The following is a 20,633-nucleotide window of genomic DNA, read 5'->3' as shown; positions in this document are numbered from 1 at the left end:
CATCCTATTGTCTTCTTCTTTTATCTGTTATCTAATACATGCTTGACAAAATAAATAAATAAATAAATAAATACATACATACATACATACATACATACATACATACATAAAATAAAATAAAATAAAATAAAATAAAATAAAATAAATAAACCATCCCGAGATTGAGAAGGAGAATTTAGAGAAATAAAAGAAGCAGCGATAGAAAGCGCTCAAGTGGTAATAGTCCTAGGTTGGAAGGATGCGACAAAATGGACAATACAAAACTGGTATCGGTACATGGTGGATCATATTCAGTTTGACATTATGGATAAGAGGATGAATTTGGCCAATGAAGCTACTCTGTGGGAATTGATGGGACGATGGGACAAGGTAAGAGGATACGTGGTCAATAGAATTCGAGACCAAGGTATAAAGAACAAATTGTTTAAATAAATTGTAAGTAGCTTTGATATTTTACCTTTTACTATTAATACAATGCACTAGTAACAATTAATAATAGATTAGTATAGTAGAATGAATTTGAAAGTATTTAAGCCAACAATATGAAGTACTGCAATGACATAGAAAGACATAAGCAATAATAATTAAGAGAGAACAGTTATCTCTCGTTTTTAATGTAATTTCCTTTTTTCTTTTCTCTTTGCCCTTTTCTTTCCTGTTTTTGTTCTATTTATGTATATTTATTCTTGAATGTAATACAATATATAGCGCTAAGTCAATCTATTTTCTAATAAAAATCTTTTTTTTAAAAGAATAAATTAGAATTATTTATAATATGTAAACAGATATATTTGCTCTTAAGTTAAAATGGTATATAGAAAATGTGCCCCCATCTTGGCGGAGGGGTATGAATGTTGTTTGGTGGTGGGCACTTTGAGCATTGAGCACATCGTAATGTGTTGAGTGAATGTTTTACTGTTATTATAAAAATCAATTTTAAAAAATTATTTTAAAAAAATACACCATCCTGAGACTACCGATAACTCCGGATGGAGTTGGGCGGCATATAAATCGGAAAAAATGAATGAATGAAGAGAGAACAAGATTATCTTCTCTTGTTTTTAATGTAATTTCCTTTTTTATTTTCTCTTTGCCCTTTTTCTTTCCTGTTTTTGTTCTATTTATGTATATTTATTCTTGAGTGTAATACAATACATAACTCTAAGTCAATCTATTTTTTAATGTTTTTTTAAATGTGTAAACAGATATATTTGCTCTTAAGTTAAAATGGTACATAGAAAATGTGCCCCATCTTGATGGAGGGGTATGAATGTTGTTTTCTTTCCTGTTTTTGTTCTATTTATGCATATTTACTCTTGATTGTAATAAGTCAATCCATTTTCTAATATTTTTTTTAAAAAAAATAGAATTATTTAGAATTATTTATAATACGTAAACAGATATATTTGCTCTTAAGTTAAAATGATATATAGAAAATATGCCCCCACCTTGGTGGAGGGGTAGGAATGTTGCTTGGTGGTGGACACTTGGAGCACTGAGTGTATTGTTATGTGTTGTGTGAATGTTTTACTGTCAATTTAAAAAAAATATTAAAAAATTAAATACACCATCCCGATACTACACATAACTCCGTATGGAGTTGGGCAGCATATAAATCGGAATGGATGAATGAGTAAATGAAGAAACAAACAAATAAACAAACTAACCAAAAGGAGCAGCAGAATGCTTTGGGGGATGGGGGGGGGGAGAGGAGAGCCAGCGTCCTTAATCTACTCCTAGGTGAAGTTTGTGTGGAGTTTTGCAGGCAAAAACTACTGGATCCTAGTAACCCCCTCCATTCAAATCCTTCCTTCTCCTTTCCCCCCCCCCCACTTTCCCCGGAAACATTTTGAGCGCGCGGAGTTTTAATTGTCGGTCGGTTGTGAGGTAATTTTTTAAAAAAAAATAAAAATAAAATAAAATTCCCCATTGGGAAGAATTCCGTTTCCCCATTCTCTCCACCCCCACCCCACCTCAACTCCTCGGAAAGCTCCCAATAAAAGCCCTGGGGGCAAAATATCAGCCTTCCTTCAACTCCCCCCGCCTCTTTTTTTTAGGGGGGGCGGGCTTGTGCAGCTGGTAGTGATGGTGGCTGCCGCGGCGGAAGGATACGCCGGAGGAGGAGGGAGGGGGGAGGTCTCGCTGCGAGCGTCTCCGTGCGTTCGTGTGTTGCATGTGTGTGTGTGGATGTGTGGAAGCGAAGGAGGCGGCGGCGAAGGAGAAGGGGGCGCCCGTCCGCTGCCCCAGCGAGCAAAGGGGGTTGAAGGAAAAAAAAAACACACCGCCGAGCGAGAGAGAGAAGAAGAAGCGGAGCTATCATGAGCCAGCCGAGCGAGCGCTAAGTGGGGTCGGGAAGGCTCGGCAGCAGCACTTTTTAATCTTCCGAGCGGCGGATGGAACGTTGAAGAGGCCACATCAAAAGCTCCCGGCGGACCCCCGCTCCCCCCCCCCACAAAAAAAAGATTCGATCGAACGTCGGGACGAACCTTCCATCGAACGTTCGATCGAACGTCGGCGCGGCTCGAACTCCCAACCCGGAGAGGGGTTGTAGTACAGAAGAGCCTTGTGAACCTTCGGGGGTTGGAGGGGTGGGGGGGGAGAGCGCCTTTTCCCCCCGTCCTCTCTTTCATTGATTTTCCCCGCTCTTGCTTTTTTCTTCTTTTTTCCTTTTTTTTTTTAAAGCCTCCCTCGGTTTTTTTTTTTTAAATTTACTACACCGCCGCCGTTTCCGTTCGCTCGGACATTGTTTAAAAGAAAAAGAAAAAAAATAAGCTGCCTCCCACCGTCGCCGCCGCCGCCGGGAGAACAATAGGAAGGCAGGAGGGGCGACCGGGGCGCCCACCCCGGCTGCGCCCCGGGAATCTTCAGCCATACTTGTGGATGTAACCCTCTCCCCCCCCCCCCCCACCGCCACAAAGCTGAGCAAGGTAAGCCTGGAGGGAAAGGGGGGGGGTTAAGCAACTAAGGGGGGGGGCTCTGCTTTTAATTTGAGGGGGTCGTTGGTGACCCCTCCCTCCGCGGAACTATTTTATTTTTCGGAGGGGGGGGCGAGAGTTGACTTTGAAAGTCTTTCTTCTCTTGCGGATGTGTGGATTTTAAGTTTGCTACTTTCCTCGGCTCCGTCCCTTAGTTAGTAATTACTGTTACTCCTTCACTCTCTCTCTCTCTGTATGTTTGTTGTTATTTAGGTGTATTTTTTCCCTATTCTTCTCTCACACGCACGCACACTTGTCCTCTCTCTCTCTTTCTTTCTCTCCTTCTCTCTCTTTCTTTCTCTCTCACTCTCACTCTTTCTCTTTCTTTTTTTCTTTCTCTTTCTTTCTACCCCCCCCCCGGAAGTGGCATTAAACTTCATGGGGTGGGAAGTTAGCTGAAGCAAAAAAAAGGGGGGGGTCTTAACTCCTTTTGAGGGGTGGTGGTGGAAAGCAACAACCTTTTTTATTTTAACTCTATAGAGATTTCCTTTAAGACCTGCATGGAGTGTGTGTGGGGGAGAGGAGTAATAATAACCTAAAGCAGAAGGGGGCTGACTTTTCCCCATTTTCTTGCCTGTGAAGTTTTATTGTCCTCAAAAGAAAGGAAAAAAACCCACTGGGAAGTGATGTCTTAATTTCCTCTGGCAAAGAATAGGGATGCTTCTTTTCAGTGGGAGTATAGTTTGTTCGTTTTTAATGAAGGGATCTGGAATTCACACACAGTAGATACACACATGCAGAAGAGCCCCCCCCCCCAATACACATATACATACATACATACACACACACACACACACACACCTCCCTCTTGCTTATGGGAAGTTTTATTATACTTTTGTCCAGCACCAAAACTTGATGGGTCGGCTATTATTATTATTATAGTGTGGCATATAAATCCAATTAATAAAATAAATAAATGATCAAACGGTATATGGGCAGAGTGATTGCTAGTCCTGATTGTCCCACTTTTGTGAGACATCCCTTTCTTTTAAAAAAGTTTTTTTAAATGTTCTTTCTTCACGCTCTCATTCTGGAGTGAAATAGCACAAGGAAGTTTAATGTCCCTGATTTACAAAATTTAAAATCCCGGTTTGCCTGTTCTTTCTCTTTCATCCCACAGACAAGCGGCCTAATTTATATTTTACCAGTATACGACCTTCCTTTTCTTAAAAAGCAAAGCAAATCCAGGCACACGCTAATGAAAGTGACAAAACTTTTAATAATGATAATAATAATAATAATAATTAATAATAATAATAATTTATTAGATTTGTATGCCTCCCCTCTCCGAAAACTCATTAAAAATGGGAACATATCACTGTTGATGTCATTGTAGACTGGATTATTCTCCAGCTTCCATTTACAAATTCCCCATCTCCCCCCCAACACACCTCCATTGTTTTTGTAATTCTTAATATTTCTACAGCAGGTTTGGTGTACGAAACCCAACGTATGCCACCCTCCTCCCCATAATTATTAGATGAATTAGCACAAAGGAAATTGGGAAAAATACAAGGTTGGATGAAATTAAGCAAAGCCTGGGATTAAATGTCTACTTTAATTAATTATTTCAGCTTTTTAAAAAACTTTATTTAAGAAAGAGGTATGGTTCGCCACCATTGCCCCCTTCCCTTTTTTCCCTTCAGCAATTTCCTTGGGAAGTTTGTATGGTAGCAATCTAGGCCTGCTTTTAAAATATTCCAGAATTTTAAGTGCAACTGCTAGATTTTTGGGGAACTCTGAGGAGAATTCTTTCTGAGGAGAATTCTTTCTGAGGAGAATTCTTTCTGAGGAGAATTCTTTCTGAGGACTTAGTCTGTAGACGAAATTATTTCTTCTGACTTCCATGTTCGTGCGAATGAAAACAACTGTCTCTGGTTTAAATATTTGTTGTTGCTGTTGCCAATCGGATTGGGCCCAAGCCCCTCTGCTTTTTTTTTAGTTTTCGGGAAAAGATGACAAATAGCCGCAAAGTTCTTGTGTGTAAATTTGAAATAAGGCTTCAAATTCTGAGTGAAACTGTTCCCCAGACCTTAAATAAAACAGGTCCTTATTTAGGCTGAGTTGTACCTGAATCTTTAACTTATCTGCCTAGATAATGTCTTCTTCAATCCCTTGTTCCTGTACCTATATATTCCATGTGTAAAATCTATAGGTTTATCTGTCTGGATTCATTCTTCGTACCTGGTGTGTAGTGTTCTCCAAACAACACAATGTATTGGTGAATCTGCTAATTGGCTGCTTTATTTGGGAGCAAGTTGTTGAGGGCTGTAAAATAAGTTAGGCCTCAATTCCTGAAAGAAAAACACACACCCCTCAGATATCGCATTTATCCTCCAGCAATATGGGTGCTGCTGCTGCTGCTGCATTTGAGGAGGGGGGATGAGGCCCCAGATGGCAGCTGCTTGCATATAAGAGATTCCTTGTCTGCTGCATTAAACCAAACTGGAAAGGGGGGGGGACCCCTAATGTGAATTCTTAAACCCCCCCAACTCTTCCACCAGTAATTTAAAAAGAAATTCTAAAAAGCTCTGTGTGAAGTAGATGTTGACCGTATTGCAAACTTTTCTTTTTAACTGCACAGGCAAGACCCTCCCCCTCGTGTACACACACAGGCGCACACTTTGCTTTGTGTTAGATTTGTTTTCCAACCTTCCCCCCCCCAAAAAAATACCCCCCTCCACCTTTTGATCTGTTTGCAACTGCACTGAAGTTGCCTTTAAAGATGGAATACTTAGAAAGCAGAAGAGTTCTCAGCGAAGATCCATAAAAACCTGCCTGGAGTTTGTTTAATTTTTATCCCCCCTTTGAAAAGTATGGTAATAGGGGAGGGGGGAGGAGGAGGGGCCTGGGGGATGGGGGGAGGGTCCGGGAGTGCTGCTTTGGAGTCTTTGTCCTGAAAGAGGGGGGAGGAAGTGTACCGCTTCTAGTGAAAGGAACCCCAAATGAGTCAGGCTGAAGGGCAGTGGGGAGGAAGGGGGACTGCTTGAAATGGCGGGGTGGGGGCAGGTTGGGGGGGCAGCCACTTTCTCCAGCAGGGAGGGTGGGGTGGGGAAGAGAGAGATTTGAAGAAATATTTTGGGGAGGGGGAAACTCAAACGCCGCCACCGCCGCGGCGTTTCCTGCCTGAAAGTCCAGCCGCTGCCTTCAATTTGCCCTTGTGTTCTTGGGTGGATCTTTGCCAGCGGAAAAGCAGAGAGAGACAGAGAGCGCCAGCCAATTCGTGGGGCTGAACCCTGGGCTCGCCTAGAATAATCTCCTAGTCTGGAGTGAGACCGGGTTCATCGGCCGGATCCAGGCAATTGCTCATGCCCGGCGCACGTGTCTGGGATTCTGCCGTGCCTCGGCTCAAGACTGGCAAATGCCCTCGGCGGAGGAAGGCTGAAAGGCAGTTTAATTTAGGGGGTGCTTTTTCCATCTCTGCTCCCCCTCCCCAAATAAATGTGAATGGGGCAGGGGGGGAGTTTTATGTTTGTAAAAAGAAAAACTACAGTACATCAGGAAGAGGGAGATTGGTAGGGTAGCTATGCTTTTTACCATCCTTCTCTACTCTTCGCCCCAAAGTGAGGAGATAATTCTAGGGATACCCCACCTCTTTTGGGGTGATTTTTAATTTCATTCCTCCGGTGGAGCAATCTGCTTTTCCCCAGATTATCTAACTGAGGTAGGCTGAATGGAGTGGGAAGAGACGCAGGCCCCGGGTGTGTGAGTTGAATCCAGGTCTTCGGGAGTGCAATCTGGCCTTCTGGGCGAAGGATCAAAAGTTTTTTTTTGTTTTTCCACCTTCGAATTTAGCCCTTATTACAAGGAGTTTTCTGGAAACAGGCTTAGCAGCTTTCAGATAAAAAGTAATTGCCAGATAGTTTGCTGAAATTAAAGGCTCTATTGCACCATTACTCAATTGCCTTCACTAAGTTCATAGAGAAAGTGAGTGGGTGTGAGTCTTTTTCCCCTTCTAAATTATAGAGTAAACTGGATTTGCTGCACAGGCTTGTAACCTCATAGTATTCAGTGGGCCTTTCTGCCCATTACATGGCGTAGCCTGAAAAGTTGGGATTACAATCCTAATTGTGTTTTGTGTCTCAAGTAGACATATTTAGGATTCTGGAGTTTTTACCCACCCATTCAAGCAACACATTACCTACCTACCTATTTATTTATCTATCTATGTATGTATGTAAAGATTGCTATTCCCAATGTGTTTGTTACGTAAGATAACAATGAATATATAAGGCATAGTTAGAGTACTTAAAGTTTTAGATTTACAAGGGACAATGAGGCCCCGGGGCTTGCAAAAAAACGAAGAGAACCAGGAAAGGAATCTCAGGAAAACAGAGCCATTAAAGTTGTTGAATTGTCAACCCCTGATTAGCAAGTATTGTAGAAAGTGTGCTCTGGCAATTTGGGACAAAACCCACTTGTGTATGTATTTCTATGGGGGGTGGGGGATCCAGCAGAATTAGGGGCATTGAACAGGAGAGTTGATTGATCTAGCATTGAAAGCTCCAGGCTGGAAATTAGGAGAGCCGCCTTGTCTTATTTATAAAAATAATAAGGGAAGGATATCAATAAATAATTGGTTGCACCTTTCCTTCCAAGTCTCTGATTCCACGTGAGAGTTAAGTGCACAAGTATCTTTCTGTTCACAAGCCTCAAAAGAAATTAAGGATTCTAGGATTTGTTTTGTGCCCTGACATGTCTCATTTGGGATCAAAGGCCCGTGTGGAAATTAAATCCCCCTTTCATGCTTAAGAAGTACTAAAATCTTTCATTTGTCCTCTTGTCTGATTTGGACTCTTCTTTTAAAAATAATAATAATAATAATGAATGGCTTGTACCATATCTTGTGGGAGAGTTATACATCCTTTTGTTTGTTCTTGTCATTGGTGGATGCTCTAAAGTCTTATGAGGGGTTTTTAAATAAAATATTATTTATGGTAATAACTATGGGTTGCAATTCCTGAGCCTTGAAGTGTCTATGATCTGTAGCTTCTACCAACAAGTGAAATTAAGTGTGAGGGCATCTCAACCACCTTGTGTGAAGTAAAAAAAAATGTTTTTCCTCCCAACAAATGTAAATTTACAAATTTAAAGCTGTTATCTAGCTGCTTTCCTAGGTTGCATCCCCATTATCGGATTTACACAACCAGGACAACAAACCTTCCCCCATCAATGTTTTACAGCAGCCTTTCCTTGTTGACTGAGCATTGTGGACATTGTTGTTACATGTGGAGGTCCCCAGATGCAAAAAAACAAAACAAAACGTGCTTAAAATTAAAAGGGTTGCTTAAAACTGGCCCAGGCTTACTGTGCAGTGGATCCCACCGAATTTACTCACAAGTACAATCAGCTATCTCTCTTCTCATGGTGCAAATCTACAGCTAGGCTCTTACAATCCCAGCAAATATTTTGGGTCTTTATTTTGTAATTTTTGCGCTGAGCAGGGGCTGGATTTGATGACCTCTGTGGCCTCTTTCAAGCCAAGGAGCTGTTAGTAATTGTATATCTTACATATTTGCATGCCACCCACTCCCAAATGATTCTGGGCAGCTTACAAAAAAGACAGACGTTAAAAACCACATGATCAGCAGCACGGGGCAAGCAAAATTAACAAAGGTTCTCTACCCAAAGAACACAAGAGTTTATTTTTTTTATAGATTTAGAGTTTTTTATGTAGAGAGGATGAGGCTGGAAAGGATTGGCGAAGTGAAGTGGTGATCAGATGAAACGGTTGATTAGGGAAAATTGTTCCTCATCAACACAACTAGCTCTTCCACCGATAAAGCAAAGCGTGTGTGCAAAAGGTGGAATTTTTGTGTTCACTGTTAACCTGAATTTTGGCACATAAGACATGCCATTTATTTATTATTTTTTGCATTTCTGCTCAAATGTTCAGGCAGATCAACAGAGCATGATTGCCCTGTGGGAGTTGGATCACACATTGAGTTTTAATTTTTTAGAGGCAGTATTCAAAATTCAGATTTTAAGTATTTCCTACTGTGTCTTTTAAGGGTGCAGGAAATGAAACCCTGGCTTTATTATTTGCAAGAACAACAACTCCTTTAGTCAGTATTAAAAAAAAGGGAGGGAATTGTGATTGATGTATTTGTAAATAGATGCAATATTAGTATTAACTGTAGAATTACTTTGGGAAGTATTTTTTTTTAACTTTGCTCAGCAACTTTCCCAAGTTTAGATAGGGAACTGGAGCAACAGGTGATATAAAATACAAAAGGCTATAACCTTTAAATTTCTGCTCTCTCCCTGTTCCTGCATTTATTTGTGATTTTTTTTTAAAAAAAATAAATTGGTTTTGAAGTGGCCCCAGTCACAAAATTGGGACTTAAAGATACTGTGTGTGTATGTTGCATACGCCTGCCTGTGTGTGCAAGAGAGAAGGAGTTTTAATTACTCACTTGTTGCTTGCTAGAGAAATTTTTTTTTGCCCGGAAGGATTTATAATTCTGAGAAATAGTTGCATATTGTATTTAGTATTGAATAACACGAGCTTATTTTGAAAGGCTCCCATTCCATTTAAAAAATAATAACCTCTCTTTCTCTCTCCCCTCCACTCCTATCCTGCTTCCTTTCTCCTCCGTATCGCCCCCTCCCTTCCCCGTGTCCTTTTTCTAAAAAAGACAGACACCATTTCAATCGGTTGGAATATGAACCAGCAACAAAGAATGGCTGCAGCAGGAACCGACAAGGAATTAAGCGATCTGCTAGATTTCAGTATGGTAAGTGAGACGCTGGGGGCGATGGAGGCTCGGGTAGATTCCCTGAATTCGGGGTCGTTTTGTGTGTATGTATGTGTGTGTAAGGGGGGGTGGGAGATGTCTAAAAGAGCAGCAACTCCATTTTGTACCGGCATGCTCTGGGCTGCAAGGGGAGGGGTTGGAGGATACCCCTGGCAGAAGGAAGGAGGGAGGGGGGGTTAACTGGGAGTCGCAAACTACATGCTTCAACTTGTTTGTTCTCTGTACTTAAAAAGAGTGTCAAGGGGGACCAGTAATTGCATAGTCTCCTTGTTGTGAAGGCTTAAAGGAAGTACAGTGGTTGGGCTGATGGGAAGAAAACAAAGCAGGTAATCAGTCGGATGCCGTCTTCCACCCTTTAAAATTTCCCCCTCCAGCCAGATAAAAGTGCCAGGTTCTCCTAGCTGTGCAAACGCTACCATTAATCCTGGTTTCGCCTTCAGCCCGCCCCTCTCTCCGTCTGTTTTCTAGCCAAACCAGCAGGAAGTGGGAGATTGTGATCCCGCTGTATAGAGCGCTGGTAAGACCACATTTGGAAAACTCTGCTCAGTTCTGGAGACCTCACCTACAAAAAGAGATGGATAAAATTGAACGGGTCCAAAGACGGGCTACAAAAATGGTGGAAGGTCTTAAGCATAAAACCTATCAGGAAAGACTTCATGAACTCAATCTGTATAGTCTGGAGGACAGAAGGGAAAGGGGGGACATGATCGAAATATTTAAATATGTTAAAGGGTTAAATAAGGTTCAGGAGGGAAGGGTTTTTAATATGAAGGTGGACACAAGAACAAGGGGGCACAATCTGAGATTAGTTGAAGGAAAGATCAGAAGCAACGTGAGAAAATATTATTTTACTGAAAGAGTAGTAGATGGTTGGAACAAACTTCCAGCAGAAGTGGTTGGTAAATCCACAGGAACTGAATTTAAACATGTCTGGGATAAACATATATCCATCCTAAGATAAAATACAGGAAATAATGCAAGGGCAGACTAGATGGACCATGAGGTCTTTTTCTGCCATCAATCTTCTATGTTTCTATGTTTAAACCCAGAATTTTAATATGTGTTTATTGTACTGGGAAATAGGTCCTGCTGGCCGGAATTTCTTGCAAATGATCTGAAAATGGACAGGGAAAGTAGGGTTGGCTTGTTGAGTAGGTAGCCTTTGGCCTGCAGCAGGAATTTAGAGGGACATGTCAGAGAATAGGCAAAGCTCAGAATTGGGTGCTGTTTGGGGGGAGTCCTCTGTTGCCTCAATACTTTTTAATTCTTCCAGAGGCAGTATTAGTTAATTGGGTTGGCTTCTCTGTTGCATCTTTCTATACCTGTATTAACCCCAAATGTCCCAGACTAAGGACATGAGAAAATATCGAGGGTACTTTCTTTATCCTGGATCCGTGTTTTGCAAAACCTGGGAAGTTTAAGATCTGTGGACTTCAACTCCCAGAATTCTCCAGCTCTGCTGGGAGTTGAAGTCCACACATCTTCTCCTCCAGCCAGAATTCTGGGAGTTGAAGTCCACACATCTAAAGAGTTGAAGTTTAATAAACAGTGCGCTAGATCTTCAAGGCCATTATTGACTCGATATGTTACTGGATGTTTCACCAGTGCCTCCCAGTAGGTCCACCATCTCTTTCCATTTCTTCTCAATACTTTTTTTTTGTCAGCCTCTACTGGAGTAGGAGTAGATGCAGTTGGAAAACTGTCATTCAAATTGTACTTCAAAGGGTGGGAGACTTTGGCTTTTTAAGATAAGAGCCTTTTTAAGATAAGAGAGACTCTTTAGAAGGAAGCTGGCAGGGACTCTCCACACCGTGGAGGGAGATAAAAGAGATAACTGCAGAGCAAAGGATGACTAGGGGCGATCCTTGCTGGATCCATGGCTTGCTTCGGGCTCCTTCAAGCGGGGAACATCCTGGCTCTGCAGCAGTATCCCTTCGGCCCACGTTATGTGGTTCGTTCCCCAATATGCTGTGGCCCATGGAAGGGGCAGTGGGCAGATTATGTATCTTGACTTTTATTATTAGATTTTAACTGTTTTTATTGTTGTTGTATTTGTTCCTATTGTTAGCCACTCAAGAGTCCGTTTGGAGTGAGCGGCATATAAATACGATAGACAGACAGACAGACAGATTAGGTAGGCAGACAGACAGACAGATAGACAGACAGACAGATTAGGTAGGTAGGTAGACAGACAGACTAGGTAGGTGGGTAGATAGATAGATAGATAGATAGACAGACAGACAGACAGACAGACAGACAGACAGACAGACAGACAGACAGACAGACAGACAGATTAGGTAGACAGACAGACTAGGTAGGTGGGTAGGTAGATAGATAGACAGACAGACAGATTAGGTAGGTAGATAGATAGACAGACAGACAGACAGACAGATTAGGTAGGTAGGTAGGTAGGTAGATAGGTAGATGAGAGAGAGAGAGAGAGGAATTAAGGAGAAACTTCCTAACAGTGAGGACAATTAACTTGTGGAACAGCTTGCCTTCAGAAGTTGTGGATGGTTTCATCACTGGAGGTTTTTAAGAAGAGACTGGACAGTCACTTGTCTGAAATGGCATATTTATTATTTATTTATTTATTGGATTTGTATGCCGCACCTCTCCGGAGACTCGGGGCGGCTAACAACAGTAATAAAACAGTATATAACAATAATCCAATACTAAAAACAGTTAAAAACCCATTATATAAAAACCAATCATACATACAGACATACCATGCATAAAATTGTAAAGGCCTAGGGGGAAAGAGTGTCTCAGTTCCCCCATGCCTGGCGGCAGAGGTGGGTTTTAAGCAGCTTACGAAAGGCAAGGAGGGTGGGGGCAATTCTAATCTCTGGGGGGAGTTGGTTCCAGAGGGCCGGGGCCGCCACAGAGAAGGCTCTTCCCCTGGATCCCACCAAGCGACATTGTTTGGTTGACGGGACCCGGAGAACACCCACTCTGTGGGACCTAACTGGTCGCTGGGATTCGTGCAGCAGAAAATGGTAATTGGTTAATATTTTCTCCTGGTCATGAATGTTTGGGGGCGTCATGCATCCTGGAGGGTTGTTGGAAAGGCAGGAAAAGTGTTCTGCTTAAAATAATAATAATAATAATAATAATAATAATAATAATAATAATAATAATAATAATAATAATAATTTATTAGACTTGTATGCTGCCCCTCTCCGAAGACTCGGAGCAGCTCACAACAAAAAGGAGCTACCATCTTTTTCGTGGTCTGTTCTCTTCTCCCAGGTTTCTCTTAAAAATTTTAAAATTTATATCCTTCCTTTAGAAACATAGAAACATAGAAGACTGACGGCAGAAAAAGACCTCATGGTCCATTTAGTCTGCCCTTATACTATTTCCTGTATTTTATCTTACAATGGATATACTGTATGTTTATCCCAGGCATGTTTAAATTCAGTTACTGTGGATTTACCAACCACGTCTGCTGGAAGTTTGTTCCAAGGATCTACTACTCTTTCAGTAAAATAATATTTTCTCATGTTGCTTTTTATCTTTCCCCCAACTAACTTCAGATTGTGTCCCCTTGTTCTTGTGTTCACTTTCCTATTAAAAACACTTCCCTCCTGGACCTTATTTAACCCTTTAACATATTTAAATGTTTCTATCATGTCCCCCCTTTTCCTTCTGTCCTCCAGACCAGTGATTTTCAACCTTTTTTGAGGCGCGGCACATTTTTTACATTTACAAAACCATGGGGCACATTGAGGGGGGGGGGCGGCTAAAAAAATATTGGACAATAACATTCTCTCTCTTCCTCCCTTTCGCTCTATTTCTCTCTCCCTCTTTCTCTCCCTCTTTTTTTCTCTCTCTCCATCCCTCTTTCTTTCTCTCTTCCTTCTTTCCTCATTTTTGCTCTCTTTCTCTCTCCCTCCCTCCCTCCCTCTATGTCTTTCTCTCTCCCACCTTCCCTCCCTCTCTTTCTCTCTCTCTCTTGCTTTCTTTCTCTCTCTTGCTTTCTTTCTCTCTTGTTCTCTCTCTCTCTCTCTTTCTTTCTCTTGCTTGCTTTCTCTCTCTTGCTTTCTTTCTCTCTTGTTCTTTTTCTCTCTTGCTTGCTTTCTCTTTCTTTCTTTCTCTCTCTCTTGTTTTCTTTCTCTGAGCTTCGCGGCACACCTGACCATGTCTCGCGGCACACTAGTGTGCCACGGCACACTGGTTGAAAAACACTGCTCCAGACTATATAGGTTGAGTTCATTAAGTCTTTCCTGATATGTTTTATGCTTTATTATAATTTTTATAAATTTTATTTATTTATTCATTGGTTAGACTTCTGTGCCACCCTTCTCGAAGTGACTCAAGGCAATGAACATATTCCACACACCTTCCTCCTCCTATTTTTCCCACCACCACAACAATAACCCCATAAGGGGAAGAGCCTTCTCTGTGGCGGCCCCGGCCCTCTGGAACCAACTCCCCCCAGAGATTAGGACTGCCCCCACCCTCCTTGCCTTTCGTGAACTTTTGAAAACCTACCTATGTCACCAGGCATGGGGAAATTAATATACCCCTTAGCTACTATGATTTATTTATGGTTTGTTTGGGCTGTATGATTACTTTTTATACTGTTTTAAACTGTTTTAAACTGTTTTCTTAATCATTGGATTTGTATACTATGTGTTGTTTTGTTGTGAGCCGCTCCGAGTCCTCGGAGAGGGGCAACATACAAATCTAATAAATAATAATAATAATAATAATAATAATTATTATTATTATTATTATTATTAATTATTATTATTATTGGGTGGATTGGGCTGAGAGAGTATGGCCCAGCCTGTTTTCCTACCTAAGGCAGGATTTCTCACAGAGCTCCCTATCTCTTAGGTCAGTGATGGCGACCCTTTTTTCCCTCAGGTGCCGAAAGCACGTGTGCGTGTGTTATCGCGCAGGTGAGAGTGCCCACACCCATAATTCAATGCCTGGGGACGGCGAAAATGGCCTCCCCTGAGACCTGAAACAGCCCATTTCCCAACTTCTGGTGTGCCAGTAGGCCTGTTTTTTGCCATCCCCAGGCTCCAGAGGTTGTCTGGAGCCCAGGGATGGCAAAAATGCCCTCCCTCATGCCACCGGAGACTCTCCGGAAGCTGAGAATGCCCTCCCAGAGCCTCCGGGCAAGCCGAAAATCAGTTGGCTGATACGCACATGCAAATTGGACCTGAGCTAGGTAACGGCTTGCATGTCAGCAGATATGGCTCCGCGTACCACCCCTGGCACCCGTGCCCTAGGTTCGCCACCAAAGTCACCCAGCTTTGATGGCTAAGGTGGGACTTGAACTCACAGTCTCTTGCTTTCTAATCTGGTGCCTGAACCACTAGACCAAACTATCGCCTGAATTTTTACTCTTTGCAAATCCATTTCCGTTGGGAGTACACATTGCCAGAGTCTTTTGAATCAACTGTGTATTTCCTACATTAAGGAAAGAGACCCAATGTGGTGTTAAAGTTAAAAGCTAGAAGCAGAGAGAGTGTGAGTTCTAATCTTGCCTTAGGCACAGATCTCCTTAGGGTGCCAGCCAGATCTCTCTCAACCCTAGGAATCGGGCAATAGCAAACCACTTTCCAGAAAACTAGAGGAATTTGTCCACGTGCTCACCAGGAATCAAGACTTCTTGGAAGATATAGGTTGTGCTTGACTTACAACAGTTCCTTTAGTGACCACTCAAAGTTACAACAGCAAGTGACATGGACATTTTTCACACTTACTGACCATTGCAGCATCCCTCCTTGCCTTTCGTAAACCCCTTAAAACCCACCTCTGCTGTCAGGCATGGGGGAACTGAGATATCTCCCCTTGCCTATGTAGTTTTATGTATGATATGTTGTATGTATGATTTTTAAACAATGGGGTTTTTTTAGACTTTTAATGTTAGAGTTATTATTATAAACTTTTAAGACTAGATTTGTCATTGTATACTGTTTTTATCATTGTTGTGAGCCGCCCCGAGTCTGCGGAGAGGGGCGGCATACAAATCTAATAAATAATAATAATAATAATAATCTCCATGGTCACATGGTCACGTTTCAGAGGCTTAGTAACTGGTTCATATTTAAGACTGTTGCCTTGTCCTGGGGTCAAATACACTGGTACCTCATCTTACGAACGCCTCTTCTAACAAACTTTTTGAGATACGGACCCGGTGTTTACGATTTTTTTGCCTCTTCTTCCGAACTATTTTCACCTTACAAACCCAAGCCGCTGCTGCTGGGATGAAAGGGTTTCTTTCCCCCCCTTTTTTTGAAGAAAGAAAAGGGAGGGGCGGTTTGGAGGGGGAAAGAGTTTGCATTTAAAAAAGTAGGAGAACAGCGTGCTTGCACAGGCACTGAAAGGGTGTCTTTTAAAGGGAGGGGCGCCCCCCTTGCCTTTCCTCCTTCCCACTCACCCTTTAGCCTAGCCTTGCTTCTTCCACCCGCCCCCTTTAGCTGCTCCTCCCTGCCCTCTGTTCGCCTCCCTTCTAAAGTTTGGGATTTTCCTGAAGGATTTGCACGCATAATTTGCTTTTACATTGATTCCTATGGGAAACATTGTTTCATCTTACGAACTTTTCACCTTACGAACCTCCTCCTGGAACCAATTAAGTTTGTATCATGAGGTACCACTGTATAGCAATTGCATTTAGACTTATATATCACTTCCTAGTGCTTTTAAAACCCTCTCTAAGTAGTTTTACAGAATCAGCCTATTGCTCCCAACAATCTGGGTCCACATTTGACCCACTTCGGAAGGATGGAAGGCTGAGTCAACCTTGAGCTGGTGGTGAGATTTGAACTGCTGAACTACAGTTAGCAGTGAGCTGAAGTAGCCTGCAGTGCTGCATTCTAACCACTGCACCACTTGATCCCCTTTTGTAAAGCCAATGGGGAAGCTAGATTCACTGAACAGCCAACAGGTACTAACTAAACAGCAGCACTGATTCACTTAACAAATGTGAAAAAGTTGCAAAATGGGGCAAAACTCACTTAACAAATGTCTTGGTTATCAATATCAGAAATCTTGGGCTCAGATGCAGTCATAAGTTGAGAACTACTATATATACATGCAGCAGGGGCGGGTTCCAGTTGAATTATGCTACGGTGCGCATGCGCGCACACGTCCCACCGCGCGATTTCACTTCCCCACATGCTCAGGACTGTATTACAAGCTGAAACACAGCTGAGCGGCTTCTCAGCTGTGCTTCCGACGAAGAATAATTTAATTTAATTTAATTGATTACATTTATAAGCCGCCCACCTCCTTCCGGATTCTGGGCAGCGTACAACAGTAAACAATATAAAAACAATTTAAAGCCCCTAAAATAAAAGCATTCATTACTTAAATGCATCCACTGCTTTGCAAAATAAAGGTTGGCATTGAGACGAGGGCGGGCGGGAGGGCTTCTTCCGGCACGGAGATGCCGGGAAAAAATTGCTGAAAATTGCATCATATCTCTGGGACCGCCTTCGGCCACACGAATCCCAGCGACCAGTTAGGTCCCACAGAGTTGGCCTTCTCTGGGTCCCATCGACGAAATAATGTCGTCTGGCGGAACCCAGGGGAAGAGCCTTCTCTGTGGTGGCCCCAACCCTCTGGAATCAACTCCCCCCAGAGATTAGGATTGCCCCCACCCTCCTTGCCTTTCACAAACTCCTTAAAACCCACTTCTGCCGTCAGGCATGGGGAAATTGATTCCCCTGGGCCGTTTCCGTTTTATGTATGGTTTGTCTGAGATATATGACTGTTTTTTATATTAAGGGGTTTTAAATTGTTTTTAACTATTGGATTTGTACTGTTTTGCTGTTGTGAGCCGCTCTGAGTCTTTGGAGAGGGGCGGCATACAAATCTAATAAATAATAATACTAATAATAATAATAATAATAATAATAATAATAATCATCATCATCATCATCATCATCATCATCATCATCATCATCAGTGGGTTCCTACCGATGCAGCGCTCTGGACATTACTGGTAGGGGCCCACCACTGACATGCAAGTAGTCCTCAATATGTGACCACAATAGAGCCCCAAAGTTCTGTTCGCAATTGAGGCATTTGGTAAGTGCATGTTGCCTTATTTTACAACCTTTCCTGCCACAGCTGTTAAGTGAATCACAGCAGTTGTCAAATTAGTAACATGGTTGTTAAGTGAATCTAGCTTTCCCATTGACTTGGCTTGTCAAAAGGTCACAAAAGGGGGATCATATATACCTTGGCACACTGCAACCGTCATAAATGTGAAAGAGTTGCCAAGCATCTGAATGTAAATCACGTGACGCCTCGGGAGGCTGCAATGGTCAGAAGTGTGAAAAATGATCATACGTCACTTTTTCCAGTGCCATTGCAGTGCCATTGTCTCGTCTTCTGTGATAGACAAAATTGTCTCTGGCCAATATTTTGAATGATTGAACTGAATGAAAGGAAATGACTGCATATGGGTGTTTTTTAAAAATAATTTTTATTAATAATTCTTTTTTAAACAATAATTGGATGTCTTCATACATAAAAGGTTGACTCAGCCTTCCATCCTTCCAAGGTGGGTAAAAAGAGGACCCGGATTGTTGGGGAGCAATATGCTGGCTCTGTTAAAAAGTGCTATTGCTAACGTGTTGTAAGCCGCCCTGAGTCTAAGGAGAAGGGAGGCATAAAAATTGAATAAAGAAGTAAATAAATATTGTTTTCATTATGTTGTACGCCACCCTGAGTTGCTTCGAGAAGGGCAGCATAGAAGTTAAACAAACAAATAAAATAAATAATAAAATAATAAAACAAAATAAATAAAATAAATAAAATAAATAAATAAACAAACAGTTGCTAAACAGTCACTAAATTAACAGTTGTAAGTTCAGGACTATCTGTATTACACAGAATGGCTTAATCCCATGATGACGGACCTATGGCACGTGTGCTGGAAGCCATCTCTAGGCAAGCCAGCCGTCATTATTATTTATTATTATTATTATTATTATTATTATTATTATTATTATTATTTATTAGATTTGTATGCCGCCCCTCTCCGTAGATTCGTAGTCATCCATTGCTCTTCTAGTTTCCAGCGCACATATGTGCGCCAGCCAGCTGTGTCTCAATTTACACTGGTTGCGCGCACGCCAGAAACTGGAAGACCAGGGGGCGGATGTATGCGCTTGTCGGAAACTGGAAGCTCAGCTTATTTATGGGACCGTCTTCTGCCTTACACATCCCCGCAACCGATCAGATCCCGCAGAGTTGGCCTTCTCCAGGTCCCGTCGACCACTGTCGGCTGGCAGGACCGCGGGGGAGGGCCTTCTCTGTAGGGGCTCCGGCTCTCTGGAACCAACTTCCCCCGGAGATCCGCCCCGCCCTCACCTTCCTGGCCTTCAGAAAGGCCTTAAAAACATGGCTTTGCCGCCAGGCCCGAGGCCTTTGAGCAGCACCATACTGCTCCGGCTCAAGTAATGAATGAGTGATGGGTGAATGTTTTTAAATTTATGGGGTTTTACTGATTATATTCTGTTTTATATATAATCTGAGGTTAGTTGGGGGAAAGATCAGAAGCAACGTGAGAAAATATTTTTTTTACTGAAAGAGCAGTAGATGCTTGGAACAAACTTCCAGCAGACGTGGTTGGTAAATCCACAGCAACTGAATGTAAACATGCCTGGGATAAAAACATATCCACCCTAAGATAAAATACAGGAAATAGTATAAGGGCAGACTAGGTGGGCCATGAGGTCTTTTTCTGCCGTCAATCTTCTATGTTTTTATTCTTGTACACTGCCCTGAATCCATTGGAGAAGGGCAGTTTATAGATCTAATAAATTCAATTCAAATTCAATTCCCGGTGCGTGCATGCATGCCCAGGAACTGCTCTTCTGGTTTCTGGCGCTCCCCCATTTTCATGCCCGTACTCCGAAAAGGTTCACCAACACTGGCCTAATTTTATTTATTTATTTATTTATTGGATTTGTATGCCGCCCCTCTCCGTAGACTCGGGGCGGCTAACAACAATGATAAAAACAGCATGTAACAATCCAATTAATAAAACAACCAAAAACCCTTATTATATATTAACGTGATCCCTCACCCTAGCTATCCTAGAATGAATAGAATTTAGTATAACCAAGCTGAGGCTATCTACCCTAAAACTAACGTGCCACAGAAAATGCCACCTGGCCTGTTCATTTTCTGCATGCAAGTATTTCAGTATCCCATATCATGGTTTGTACTGAACACAGTCACTCACATCTCCTGCGATTTCCAGGGCTGGGCAAAACAGATCTGGAAGATCGGTTATCAAGGTTGTCTTGATGTACACTGCTCAAAAAAATAAGGGACACATATTTGTTTATTACGTTCTAGTATTTACCTTTTATACTATGTAAATATTTATAATTATTTAAAAAAATAAAAAAAAAATAAAGGGAACACTTAAACAACACAATATAACTCCAAGTAAATCAAACTTCTGTGAAATCAAACTGTCCACTTAGGAAGCAACACTGGTTTATTTATTTATTATTTATTTATTCGATTTTTATTCCGCCCTTCTCCTTGGACTCAGGGCGGCTTACAACATGTTTGCAATAGCACTTTTTTAACAGAGCCAGGCTATTGCCCCCACAATCCGGGTCCTCATTTTACCCACCTCGGAAGGATGGAAGGCTGAGTCAACCTTGAGCCGGTGATGAGATTTGAACCACTGACCTTCAGATCTACAAGTCAGCTTCAGTGGCCTGCAGTACAGCACTCTACCTGCTGCGCCACCCCGGCTCATGGTTGACAATCAACTTCACATGCTGTTGTGCAAATGGAATAGTTGTGCACATGAAATATTCATTGAGAATATTTCATTCATTCAGATCTAGGATGTGTTATTTGAGTGTTCCCTTTATTTTTTTGAGCAGTATATCTTTCTAGGTTTTTT

General features: G+C 42.0%; 1 protein-coding gene across 6 annotated transcripts in view; it reads left to right on the top strand.

Annotated features, from left to right (window-relative positions):
* The first annotated feature begins 2,118 nt into the window (after positions 1–2,118).
* Positions 2,119–20,633, top strand: part of TCF3 (transcription factor 3) — a 197,986-nt gene continuing 179,471 nt past the window's right edge. Inside the window, exons 1-2 of one of the 6 annotated variants that reach the window (XM_070746942.1) lie at positions 2,119–2,927; positions 9,614–9,712. In XM_070746942.1, coding sequence (XP_070603043.1) covers positions 9,641–9,712 — 72 coding nt within the window. In that variant the 5' untranslated portion in view covers positions 2,119–2,927; positions 9,614–9,640. The remainder of the gene's footprint in view (positions 2,928–9,613; positions 9,713–20,633) is intronic. The other 5 variants (XM_070746953.1, XM_070746989.1, XM_070746972.1 and 2 more) reach the window with 5 other exon arrangements.

This window comes from Erythrolamprus reginae, chromosome 1 (assembly GCF_031021105.1).
Source record: "Erythrolamprus reginae isolate rEryReg1 chromosome 1, rEryReg1.hap1, whole genome shotgun sequence".
NCBI classification, from domain to species: domain Eukaryota; kingdom Metazoa; phylum Chordata; class Lepidosauria; order Squamata; family Dipsadidae; genus Erythrolamprus; species Erythrolamprus reginae.
Note: the sequence above shows the minus strand (reverse complement) of the source record. Positions and strands in the feature narration are given on the sequence as shown.